A 13,587-nucleotide genomic window follows, 5' to 3' on the forward strand; every position below is an offset into this window, starting at 1 on the left:
TACCAATTGATTTACGTTAATAACACAATAACATTTACGTTAATAACAAGGTAACATTTACGCTAAATTAACAACTCTTACAACTGTCACTAGTAACGCGGAAATCAAACAACACTCTACCCGTCGAGCATTCAGTGAGAAAATCCCATTAATCCATGTACTACCAGACAGCTGATTAATCTCTTTACTAGTTACGTTAATTTACGTTAATCGGTTACTAATCACTCAGCGATGGTAAACTCTGATTTGCAATGTCCAAAGTGCTAAGAGAACGGTAATCACTCGTGATTACCTTTAGAGTAATTAATTACTATCCTCAAGATCAATAATTAAACAATTAAAATACGCAACCTTTCACACTGGCTCAGCAATTTACATTAAGGTATGAATTCCGTCTAAGCCTTCCATACTCAGACCAATTCAGGCGACTAATAACAGTAATTAGTCCCACGTTTACGTTATTCTAAAATGACGTTACTCCTCCCACGAGTCAATCAAGTGCCGGTACTTCCGGGCAGATAACGACGTTACATTAATGGAACAATGTAGCCTTCGTGTGAGTCGATCAAACAAGGATCGAGATTAATTACTTTGACTTCCTGAAACATGTCAATTACCCGGCCCACTGACCGTTAATTACGACAGACAATACTCTAATTCTTATCTGGCTGATGGCTAGGCTCCTTGAGACTACCGTAGCTGCTTGCAGGAATGTAAATTAACCCAAACGCATTGTATGTTACTCAAATTGTCAAAGAACAAATTCTCTTGAAGCAATGGGCGTTCCCTTGGTTACGTTATATTAATTGCCTCGCAATCACCTCACTGAATACTGGACTTCGATGTCCTACCAGATAACCAGGAGAATATATTGGTACCCAAGTACTCGTCTACAGCCGAGTTCCCCTACGACAATGACAAATCACACTAACAAATCACAGTGATTTACGTTACAATCCGGTTGCAATGACAATACTGCAGAACCTAGTAAAATAACATACAGGACATGAACCCTCTAGAACACTGCCCCACAATGACCTTACTGAACTGCAATCACATGCAGTGATGCTCAACACTAGCAACAATCACCATCAAATAACAACCCCTCTGCAATAACACACACGGCAAGTACTCTAATTTCCAAATATTAGGATACTGCACACACTTACTTACTTACTGCTGCAAATGACCCCAGTGCTCTCAATAACCCCTAGAACATAGGTCAATATATTTCAATCACCTCACAGTAAATAACTCAATAACACTTGGGCACCGTGACACTACGATTATATATATATATATATATATATATATATATATATATATATATATATATATATATATATATATAACTGAAAACTCACACCCCAGAAGTGACTCGAACCCATACTCCCAGGAGCAACGCAACTGGTATGTACAAGACGCCTTAATCCACTTGACCATCACGACCGGTCGTGATGGTCAAGTGGATTAAGGCGTCTTGTACATACCAGTTGCGTTGCTCCTGGGAGTATGGGTTCGAGTCACTTCTGGGGTGTGAGTTTTCAGTTGCATATTGTCCTGGGGACCATTCAGGCTTGTTTGCATATATATATATATATATATATATATATATATATATATATATATATATATATATATATATATATATATATATATATATATATATATATATATATATATGTCGTACCTAGTAGCCAGAACTCACTTTTTGGCCTACTATTCAAGGCCCGATTTGCCTAATAAGCCAAGTTTTCATGAATTAATTGTTTTTCGACTACCTAACCTACCTAACCTAACCTAACCTAACTTTTTCGGATATATATATATATATATATATATATATATATATATATATATATATATATATATATATATATATATAATTACTGCTGACACATGTAGCCTACAGCTATCAAACGTTATTGGGAGCACTAAGAAGAATCTCACACTCCTTAAATCACATGGGTGAGTGATTTATCGGTCACGCATGCCGATAAACACTCGAGAGTTACGTTACTCGACAGAGCGGGGGCGGTCTCTCTAGACGGCCTCGTCACTCACCAAAACTCACCAAAATTACGTTAATTAATACTGCAACCACAATATATATTTATATAAATCACACTTGTCACGGCCCTGGGAACAATACAAGAAATTAAATCCACACTGTGGTACACTCCACAATAATCATTGCCAGGAATCACTGGCGTTACACATACCTGAGCGCTCAGTGTTGGAATTCCACACCTGCAAGACCACACATGGAAATGATATCACTCCGTCCCACGGACGATCAAAAATGATTACCACAATGAAATAAAAGAATTATTACATGGACATCCTCTCCGTCCTTGGCTAATCTATGTATATTCTGTTCCCGTGTGTACACACACACACACACACACTGTACGTCTGTGTACACCAGACTTAAGTCCCTCTGGACTGACAAGATGACAACACAGGTGATTAATCTCCTTGCCCACAATTCACTCCACCTGAACAGGTGCTGCATGACAATGTGACGGAACACTTGACCTCGAATTCAAGCTTTAGAGACTACTAATCACCAGAAATACACACATAGGTACTTACTTATTCACACTGCCGGCTTTACACACCATTCCCATACATCAGGCACCCCGCTATAGGTGGCTGGCTTGTCCCAAGTGGCGTAAGAGGCAGTAGTTCCTTACGTGGTACTTATACGGAAAATTGGCGCACACTCGAACCCCTCCCACTCAACACGGCTGAGTTCGCACCCTCGACTCCCCGGTGAAGTGAAGCGTTCATACCCAGGTGACGCGCACAACGATAGCGTCTCACAAAAAAACATGGGAAATCTGCCTTAACACTGACACGAATTTCCCCGTTCCCATCGACTGCTACAGAGCACTAGCAAGTCTAATCAACACTGGTATGGGATCTACGAGTCTGTTGCTGCTCGTATGCACATTTCCCCCAATCCCAGATCACTGTACCTCTACCCCCTGAATAACAATGTCTTAAACCCCTCCAAGCGACGACTTCGGCCGGATTCTGTGACGACCGTTGTCGTAGGTGAAGCAGGAAGCATCAGCAGTTGAGTAGTCCAGCCACCACGACGCCCTATACTTCAATTTGGCCGAATTGAGTACAGAGAGCGTCTTGACAAGGTGGCGGCTGTGTTCAGAATGATGCTACACCGGCTACTTCCCGTGTCCTTCTCGAAATAACCAATGAGAGGAAGGCATACAGCGGCCTACCCCTCTCATCCAATCAGCGACGGTGTAGCATAGCCCCTAGGGCAGCTCCAAGATGGCCGACCAACATGGCGGCTCAAGATGTTTAACAAGATGGCGGCTGTCTCCATGACAACCACTCAAGTGGCCAGCCAGCGCGGGAGCCCACATGTCACCCACGCCTGGCGGCCTAGCTGTTTCCCGCGCAAAGCTGAGTCTGGCCTCAAAGCCATACAATGAGATGATGCTATCAGCTCTAGCACTGTCCACAGACATGCCACCCCGGCCAGGGTAACATTTATGGACTGCTGATGACTGGGGCTCTCACATGAGCCCAAACACTAGATGTTTCGGTTGCTGGTTACCAAACTTAAGTCCGCCCACTTAACAAGTGCACTTAACAAGTGTACTGGCTCCCACAGGCATAAGAGCACTATTGTAAGTGAGCTGGTGAACCATCTCCTCACATAAGGGAGTATGGCGAGGCTAGGCAACCTAGGTAATAATTGTAAATCAAAGAAAAAAGTTGAATAATAAACATAGGCAAATTTAAGCTAATGATTAATAACTATAAATAGTTCAGTTACTGACTGTATAATTAATAAGAACTAAAGAAATATTAATGCACTCAATTACTTAAGTCCAGTAAATGACTAGTAAAGAGTAAATTAAATATTAAATTAAAAAGTGAAACAAGGAGACTTAGGATACCTAACCCGCACTAGGTGACAAGGGGGTTAATTAAGTTGATTCATTGAGAGTGATAATAAGGTGAGACAAACCACATTGGGAGAGGAAAGTGTTGAGGTTCTCCTCATTAGCAATTGTAAACATTTTACCTCCTGAAGTTTTTCTCACTTTACTCAAACCATCTCTAACGAAGCACTGATGAATTGCATCTGGGTTTTGATGACGGATTTGCCGCAGGCGGTAGAGGAATTGTTCTGAGGGCATCATTTTGAGACACTTCCAGTTTCTCCCATTGGTTATCGCTGAGGGATGTAAGAGCAGGAGCAGCATAGTCAATGAGTGACCTAACTGCTTGAACGTAGTACATTTTGAGTACTGGTAGAGATGCACCCTCTCTAAGACTTCTCAGGGAGCGCAAAGCTGAGTTTCTGACTTTACAACGTTGCCGAAGATATTAAATTTCTTGAGTTAATTTCAACTGGCTGTCTATTATGACTCCTAGGTATTGAAAAGAGGTAACCCACTCAATTTCATGTCCTTGTATTGTGAGTCTGATGTCTTGAGTTCTCATTTTAACAGCCACTGCCTTGGTTTTATTGCTGTTTATTTTCACTGCTATGCGTTCCGCTTCCCTGCTAATAATATCTATGTACTTTTGTGCATGGTTCCTGGCGCCTTTGCCATTGATGATGACCACAAAGTCGTGTGCTTAGTTAAGCAGTTTGGCTTTTGGTAACTTAAGCTTCATGAATTGTTCCATAAGACAGTTGAAGAGGATGGGGCTTAGTATTCCTCCCTGCGGAGTTCCATTTTCCAGCCTCTTTGAGGACGATGTTTTTCCTTGGAATTTGACTGTAGCTTCTCAGTTAAGCAGGCTTCCTTTGGCAAAGGCCAGAGCGTGTCCTTTGATTTCCTTATCCACAAGGCAGCACAGTGTAGCTGGAGCACTTAGCTAACTCGAAGGCTTTTTCTATGTCTAGAAAAATAAGGATTCCAGTTTTGTCATTGATGTGATCCAGAAGGGAGGAATGTCTTCCACATTCTGTGGAAGACATTCTGTACGACATTCTGACATTCTGTACGATATTGCCATTCTGTTATGTCTAAGAGATTGGCAATGATGGCACACCGGATCCCGAAATGCAACTCTCTCGTGCCACATGACATGCGCGAGTTTGACCGGCCGTCCTCACTCAAAGTTACGTATGTCTAACAAATACGGCAAGATCGGTCGATCACGCACCGGATCGATCGCTCACACACAATTAAGATAACCTCGGCCTGTCCTCTTCTCTCCCCTCCCTCACCTCTTCTCTCCCCCTCCCTCACCTCTTCTCTCCCCTCCCTCACCTCACCTCACCTCTTCCCTGCTGTCGCTGGTCTGGCTGCCGGCCGGCTGAGAACACATCCCACTATGGCCACCTGTGAGGCCCTCACACCCGAGGGAGCAGCACTGTTACGCCCTAACCTTCCTATCACTTAGTAAGCATGATGATCACCTACACACTACACTACACTCAAAACACACACTCACACTCAAAACAAGTCGATTAAGTTGAATATGTAAATATGTATTTCTTCTTTAAAACGGCATACACATTTTTACGTTTTATATAACTGCCTTATATTTTTGGCTTGCGAAACTGTATTTTATGTATCAGATTTGCAGTGTAGATAATCGCCATAAAGTATATGTTGAAATTAGATAAAGAGAAAATAAAGGGTCATGTTAGTGATATTATTTTAAATATAATAAAAATTATTATTAATATACTTGAATTATTTATTTATTTATATACAAGAAGGTACATTGGGGGTTAAGAAAGAACATAGAAATGAAGTTGATTTTACATTCTTGTAAAGCCACTAGCACGCATAGCGTTATGGGTAAGTCCTTAAACTAACATAATTTTAAGTAGATAATTTACAGTAAAATTGACAAAAAAAATTTACAGGTACTTTACAGCTTTACTTTACTGGTACAGATAATTTTAAGTAGATAAATTACAGTAAAATTGACAACAAAATTTGTTACAAGAACATTGTAAGAAATTTTGACACGAAAACAAAGATTAGAATAATACACAATAATAACAATGCACAATAATGAACAAGGATTACTATGTACATTAGGATAGCATTTCAGGGTTATACATTAGTTCCCTGAAGCACAATTTGAGGATCATTTCAAGGAATAATGCAGTAGAATATGCACTCAATATAACAACCATATCAGATGATATCAAAGATTACAGTGGTAAAGTAATATGGCTTAGGTACAAATATTGAGGGATTGGGTAGCACTAGATACAGTGCGAGCACTGTATCACTGATACAGCACTAGGTAGGATACTATGAAGATGAAATTAGATACTTTTTTGTTTTATTTTTGAATAAGGAAAAATTTACAGCTTTTCAATTCATTAGGGAGTGAGTTCCATAGACTAGGTCCCTTTATTTTCATAGAGTGTTTACACAGATTAAGTTTGACTCTGGGGATATCAAAGATATATTTATGTCTGGTGTGGTAAGTACGTGTTCTATTACATCTGTTCAGGAAGAGTTTCAGAACAGGGTTTTCACTTAAGAAAAAAGTTTTTAAATGTAATTGACACAAGAGTGGAGTGAGTTTAGCATGTTTAGGGATTTAAACAGGGGAGCTGTGTGTTGTCTAAAAGCAGAGTTTGTTATTGTCCTGATAGCAGATTTGTGCTGGATGATGATGGGCTTGAGGTAGTTTGCAGAGGTTGAACCCCAAGCACAGATACCATAAGTAAGATAGGGATAGATAAGTGCATAATAGAGTGAGAGGAGAGCAGAGTAAGATACATAATATCTGATCTTAGAGAGAATACCAACTGTTTTAGGAACCTTTTTAGTTATGTGTTGTATATGGGTGCTGAAGTTGAGTCTCTTGTCTTAGTACAGGCCAAGGAACTGTCCATCATTTTGATTGCTAATGTTAACATTGTCTATCTGAAGCTGAATTGCATTCGTTGATTTGCTTCCAAATAAGATGTAGTAGGTCTTTTTTGTGTTTAGTGTGAAGTTTGTTGGTTGACATCCACAAGTGGACTTTTTTCATTCATTGTTTACAACATTATTTAATATGAGTGGGTTGGGTCAGAGTAAATTAGGGTATTATCATCAGCAAATAATATAGGTTTAAACGTGTTAGAGACATTAGGCAGATCATTGATGTATATATGAAACAGGAGAGGTCCTAGGATGCTGCCATGTGGCACTACTACGGTTAGTGGTAGAGTGGGAGAGGTTATATCATTGATTGCTAAATATTGGTGTCTGTCACTAAGATAGGACCAGATATAGTTCAGGGCAAGGCCTTGGATTCCATAATGGTGGAGTTTAAGTAAGAGATAGTTATGGTTAACAGTATCGGAAAGCCTTTCTCAGGTCAATGAAGAGTCCAATCGGAAACTTACTTTTGTCAAGGGCTGAGTAGAATTGTTCTTAAAAATTCTTAAATTGAATTGTTCAATGAATTGTTGAATGAAATTAATTGTTCTTAAAATTCCAACAACCATTACCTTACAGAGTACAAGCAGCAACAACAGTAGAATCAGCAGCAGTAGCAGCCGCAGTAGCAGCAGGAGTAGCAACAACCGTAGCAGTAGCAGCAAGAGCAGCAACAGCAGAAGTAGCAGCAGCAACAGCAGAAGTAACAGCAGCAGTAGCAGCCGCAGTAGCAGCAACAACAGTAGCAGCAGCAGTAGCAGCAAGAGCAATAACAGCAGAAGTAGCAGCAGTAACAGCAGCAACAACAGTAGCAGCAAGAGTAGCAGAAGTAGCAGCAGCAGCAGTAGCAACAAAAGTATCAGCAACAATAGAAGCCGCAACAGTAGCAGCAGGAGTAGTAGCAGCCGCAGTAGCAGAAGTAGCAGCAGTAGCAACAATAGAAGCCGCAACAGTAGCAGCAGCAGTAGTAGCAGCCGCAGTAGCAGAAGTAGCAGCAGTAGCAACAATAGAAGTCGCAACAGTAGCAGCAGCAGTAGTAGCAGCCGCAGTAGCAGAAGTAGCAGCAGCAGCAGTAGCAACAAAAGTAGCAGCAACAATAGAAGCCGCAACAGTAGCAGCAGGAGTAGTAGCAGCCGCAGTAGCAGCCGCAGTAGCAGCAGCACCAGTCCTTGGTCCTTGCGCGAGTCATGTTTTGTCTTAATTTAACCACACTGTAAACTCCAGCCTGATTTCTACTCACCCTCAGGAATTCATTTAGAATCAACTTTTTAATATTCAAAATGTTTAAAATCTTTTACGGATACTATAACATACACAGCCATAGCATGTTATGAGTAGGGAACCTTTATGGTATTTGAATACCATGAAGGTTTCCCCCCACTGAATACCGAATACCATAAAGGTTCCCCCCACTGAATACCGAATACCATAAAGGTTCCCCTCACTGAATACCGAATACCATGAAGGTTTCCCCCCACTGAATACCGAATACCATAAAGGTTCCCCCCACTGAATACCGAATACCATAAAGGTTTCCCCCCACTGAATACCGAATACCATAAAGGTTTCCCCCCACTGAATACCGAATACCATAAAGGTTTCCCCCCACTGAATACCGAATACCATAAAGGTTTCCCCCCACTGAATACCGAATACCATGAAGGTTTTCCCCCACTGAATACCGAATACCATAAAGGTTCCCCCCACTGAATACCGAATACCATAAAGGTTCCCCCCACTGAATACCGAATACCATAAAGGTTCCCCCCACTGAATACCGAATACCATAAAGGTTCCCCCCACTGAATACCGAATACCATAAAGGTTCCCCCCACTGAATACCGAATACCATAAAGGTTCCCCCCACTGAATCAAAACCAATTTAAATGAATGAGATGATCTGTTTGTGACATTTGGATGTATACAGTACATAATACAACGGTTATGTACTGAATATATGTATTATATACTGCCTTATGAAATCTTCAATAAGTAAAATATAGTTTTATATGATCAAACGTTCCCCACGCCTGGCATATGTAATAAAATGCCAAAAAAAACAGGATTTAAAATTCAAATTTTTATTCAGGTAAAAATACATACATAGATAATGAGTTATCTTTTATAAAAAAATCTTTTTAACAGTGTTCCAAAGAAATTAATAACTAATTATCAAAATATGTACAACAATTCCTTCCTTATTTCATTTAAAAATCTAAGAAATTAGTAGTCAGACAAAATAAGAATGACAAGGACTGTGTTTGGTGGGAATGGAAATGTTAGATGAGTGGGGATGTTGGGTGAGTGAGGATGTTGGGTGAATGGGTATGTTGGGTGAATGAGGAAGTTGGGTGAATGGGTATGTTGGGTGAGTGGGGATGTTGGGTGAGTGGGGATGTTGGGTGAGTGAGGATGTTGGGTGAATGGGGATGTTGGGTGAATGGGGATGTTGAGTGAGTGGGGATGTTGGGTGAGTGGGGATGTTGGGTGAGTGGGGATGTTGGGTGAGTGGGGATGTTGGGTGAGTGGGGATGTTGGGTGAGTGGGGATGTTGAGTGAGTGGGGATGTTGGGTGAATGGGGATGTTGAGTGAGTGGGGATGTTGGGTGAGTGGGGATGTTGGGTGAGTGGGGATGTTGGGTGAGTGAGTATGTTGGGTGAATGGGGATGTTGGGTGAGTGAGGATGTTGGGTGAATGGGGATGTTGGGTGAATGGGGATGTTGAGTGAGTGGGGATGTTGGGTGAGTGGGGATGTTGGGTGAGTGGGGATGTTGGGTGAGTGGGGATGTTGGGTGAGTGGGGATGTTGGGTGAGTGGGGATGTTGGGTGAGTGGGGATGTTGAGTGAGTGGGGATGTTGGGTGAATGGGGATGTTGAGTGAGTGGGGATGTTGGGTGAGTGGGGATGTTGGGTGAGTGGGGATGTTGGGTGAGTGAGGATGTTGGGTGAATGGGGATGTTGGGTGAGTGAGGATGTTGGGTGAATGGGGATGTTGAGTGAGTGGGGATGTTGGGTGAGTGGGGATGTTGGGTGAGTGGGGATGTTGGGTGAATGGGGATGTTGGGTGAGTGTGGATGTTGGGTGAGTGGGGATGTTGGGTGAGTGGGTATGTTGACTGAGTGGGGACGTTGGGCGAATGGGTATGTTGAGTGAGTGGGGATGTTGGGTGAGTGGGGATGTTGGGTGAGTGAGGATGTTGGGTGAATGGGGATGTTGGGTGAGTGGGGATGTTGGGTGAATGGGGATGTTGGGTGAATGGGGATGTTGGGTGAGTGGGGATGTTGGGTGAGTGGGGATGTTGGGTGAGTGGGGATGTTGGGTGAATGGGGATGTTGAGTGAGAGGGGATGTTGGGTGAGTGGGGATGTTGGGTGAGTGGGGATGTTGGGTGAGTGAGGATGTTGGGTGAGTGGGGATGTTGGGTGAATGGGGATGTTGGGTGAGTGAGGATGTTGGGTGAGTGAGGATGTTGGGTGAGTGGGGATGTTGGGTGAGTGGGGATGTTGAGTGAGTGGGGATGTTGGGTGAGTGGGGATGTTGGGTGGGTGGGGATGTTGGGTGAGTGGGTATGTTGAGTGAGTGGGGATGTTGGGTGAGTGTGGATGTTGGGTGAGTGGGGGTTGGGTGAGTGGGGATGTTGGGTGAATGGGGATGTTGAGTGAGTGGGGATGTTGGGTGAGTGTGGATGTTGGGTGAGTGGGGATGTTGGGTGAGTGGGGATGTTGGGTGAATGGGTATGTTGGGTGAGTGGGGATGTTGGGTGAGTGGGGATGTTGGGTGAGTGGGGATGTTGGGTGAATGGGTATGTTGGGTGAGTGGGGATGTTGGGTGAGTGGGGATGTTGGGTGAGTGGGGATGTTGGGTGAGTGGGGATGTTGGGTGAGTGGGGATGTTGGGTGAATGGGTATGTTGGGTGAGTGGGGATGTTGGGTGAGTGGGGATGTTGGGTGAGTGGGGATGTTGGGTGAGTGGGGATGTTGGGTGAATGGGTATGTTGAGTGAGTGGGGATGTTGGGAGAGTGTGGATGTTGGGTGAGTGTGGATGTTGGGTGAGTGGGGGTTGGGTGAGTGTGGATGTTGGGTGAGTGTGGATGTTGGGTGAGTGGGGGTTGGGTGAGTGTGGATGTTGGGTGAGTGTGGATGTTGGGTGAGTGGGGATGTTGGGTGAGTGGGGATGTTGGGTGAGTGGGTATGTTGGGTGAGTGGGGATGTTGGGTGAGTGGGGATGTTGGGTGAGTGAGGATGTTGGGTGAGTGGGGATGTTGGGTGAGTGGGGATGTTGGGTGAATGGGTATGTTGAGTGAGTGGGGATGTTGGGTGAGTGTGGATGTTGGGTGAGTGTGGATGTTGGGTGAGTGGGGGTTGGGTGAGTGTGGATGTTGGGTGAGTGTGGATGTTGGGTGAGTGGGGGTTGGGTGAGTGGGAGTTGGGTGAGTGGGGATGTTGGGTGAGTAGGGGATGTTGAGTGAGTGGGGATGTTGAGTGAGTGGGTATGTTGGGTGAGTGAGGATGAATTTTTCCAGCAAGTATATTACTGTGCAGTGCTGTTAAATTATATATTTACTTTAATACACAGTATTATCATCAACAAAGGGTGGACTGTATTTTGCAGGTTTACCCTGCTGGGTGTTATATTTTATCCTTCCACAAGTCTCGGGGAGAGTGGTCGTACGTTCGTAGTTTATGCCGTCAATGGTGGATAATAATAAACTACTAAAGTTATGTTAATTATACTACTAAATGGGTTAGTAAATACGGTTAATTCTTATCTCCAGAGTCAGTATGGCCTGATAAGAAGCCCTGGGTGTCATCCAATCGTGTACAGGGAACCTTGTTGCTTAGCTATAATGGGGACTAAAGAAACCACATAGTACTACAGGGCGAGTACTGAGTCGGTAGCTGAGCGGACAGAACACTGGACGCGTGATCCTGTGGTTCCGGGTTCGATCCCGGGCGCCGGGGAGAAACAATGGGCAGAGTTTCTTTCACCCTGATGATCCTGTTACCTAGCAGTAAATAGGTACCTGGGAGTTAGTCAGCTGTCACGGGCTGCGTCCTGGGGGTGGAGGTCTGTTCAAGGACCAGGGGACACTAAGCCCCGAAATTATCTCAAGATAACCTCAAGAAGACTCTGTGTCCTCTCCTCTTCTCTTGAAGTACACCTGCCGAATAATTTTTCAGTAGTAAATTGTTACCACAAAACACAACATATATATTCAAGGGAGGTTAGATTATAATAGGAACAAGGGCTTACCTGTTCCGGGTGGGGTGCAGGTATTATAACCTGACTATAATATTCAATACTACTGGCTAATACATTGAAATATCTTACTAGTAGACCGGGTACTTCCCAAGATAGCGATATCGTGAATTGAGCGGACTTCTGTAGTTCCTGTGTCACAAATTTGGATGAAGTATCTGATGCAGGAACGTGGTAAATTTTGATGAGAGCTGGTCCATGTGAGCGTCTCAACTGCCACGCTTACAATGGCGTCATCTCCCTCCCTCCCGGGAGAGACTCCACTCCCTCACCGATTCTTAATTTGTCATAATCAATCTTGGGGGTAAGCTTCACAATTGTGGAACACTTAATTAAGTTCAACTCTAAAGAGTGCTTTTTTATTAAATTTAATCCTTGAAATGAAGTATCACAAGAGCAATGTTATGTATAAATGGCATTTCTGCGAACATGGCAATATCTCAGTTTCTATGGGAAGCCTCAAATCCATTCTCTTTGATAGTATATTAGTAAAGTTAGTACATTTCTGACAACCGTTTTTACTGGGTATGCCAGATGTTGGTAAATTAAGTGTCAGAAATTTCCTACAGGGCAAGTGGTGACGTTAGGTGTGCGGGGATGTTGTGCGAGTGGTGACATTGGGCGAGTGGTGACGTTGGACGAGTGGTGACGTTGGACGAGTGGTGACGTTGGACGAGTTATGATGTTGAGTGAGTGGTAACGTTGGGCGAGTGGTGACATTGGGCGAGTGGTGACATTGGGCGAGTGGTGACATTGGGCGAGTGGTGACATTGGGCGAGTGGGGATGTTGGATAAGTGGGGATGCTGGGTGAGTGATGTTGGGTGAATTGGAATGCTATGTTGGTCCTAAATAATTGTTTTATATATATATATATATATATATATATATATATATATATATATATATATATATATATATATATATATATATATATATATATATATATATAAATATATATATATATATATATATATATATATATATATAAATATATATATATATATATATATATATATATATATATATATATATATATATATATATATATATATATATATATATATGACTGAAAACTCACACCCCAGAAGTGACTCGAACCCATACTCCCAGGAGCAACGCAACTGGTAACTACAGGATGCCTTAATCCACTTGACCATCACGACCAGACATAAGGAAGTGATAGCCGAAGCTAAGGGGTATTGGTTGTTTCGCCTTTGGTTCAGTCTGCGCCCCCTTGTCCTTCCCCTGTTGAGGTTCGTTTTGGTTCTTCTTCCTCCCCTCCCCCTACCCCTGCTTCCAGCTCCGAAGCGTCTGAGGGTTTCGGAGTTGGGGCAGGGTTTAGTTGGGTTGGAGACTCGGGCAGTCTCGGGGGATACCCCCTCTGGGGCGACGACGGGGGCATTCGAGCCTGTTCCTCCTGCTGAAGGGTATGGGTCTGA

The 13,587-nt window shown here is 43.1% G+C and overlaps 1 protein-coding gene across 1 annotated transcript; it reads left to right on the forward strand.

The window, feature by feature from the left end:
• The first annotated feature begins 2,127 nt into the window (after window positions 1–2,127).
• Window positions 2,128–8,583, forward strand: LOC138357114 (uncharacterized). The gene is made up of 2 exons (XM_069313740.1): window positions 2,128–8,289; window positions 8,322–8,583. Exon 1 carries the CDS (start codon window positions 7,422–7,424, stop codon window positions 8,091–8,093), a length of 672 nt encoding a protein of 223 aa, XP_069169841.1. The 5' UTR covers window positions 2,128–7,421; the 3' UTR covers window positions 8,094–8,289; window positions 8,322–8,583.
• Window positions 8,584–13,587: the final 5,004 nt, after the last annotated feature.

This window comes from Procambarus clarkii, chromosome 76, assembly GCF_040958095.1.
Source record: "Procambarus clarkii isolate CNS0578487 chromosome 76, FALCON_Pclarkii_2.0, whole genome shotgun sequence".
NCBI lineage: Eukaryota > Metazoa > Arthropoda > Malacostraca > Decapoda > Cambaridae > Procambarus > Procambarus clarkii.

Excerpts from the sequence above, each read along its gene's own strand:
- LOC138357114 (XM_069313740.1), top strand. The coding sequence starts at position 7,422 with ATGAAATTAATTGTTCTTAAAATTCCAACAACCATTACCTTACAGAGT.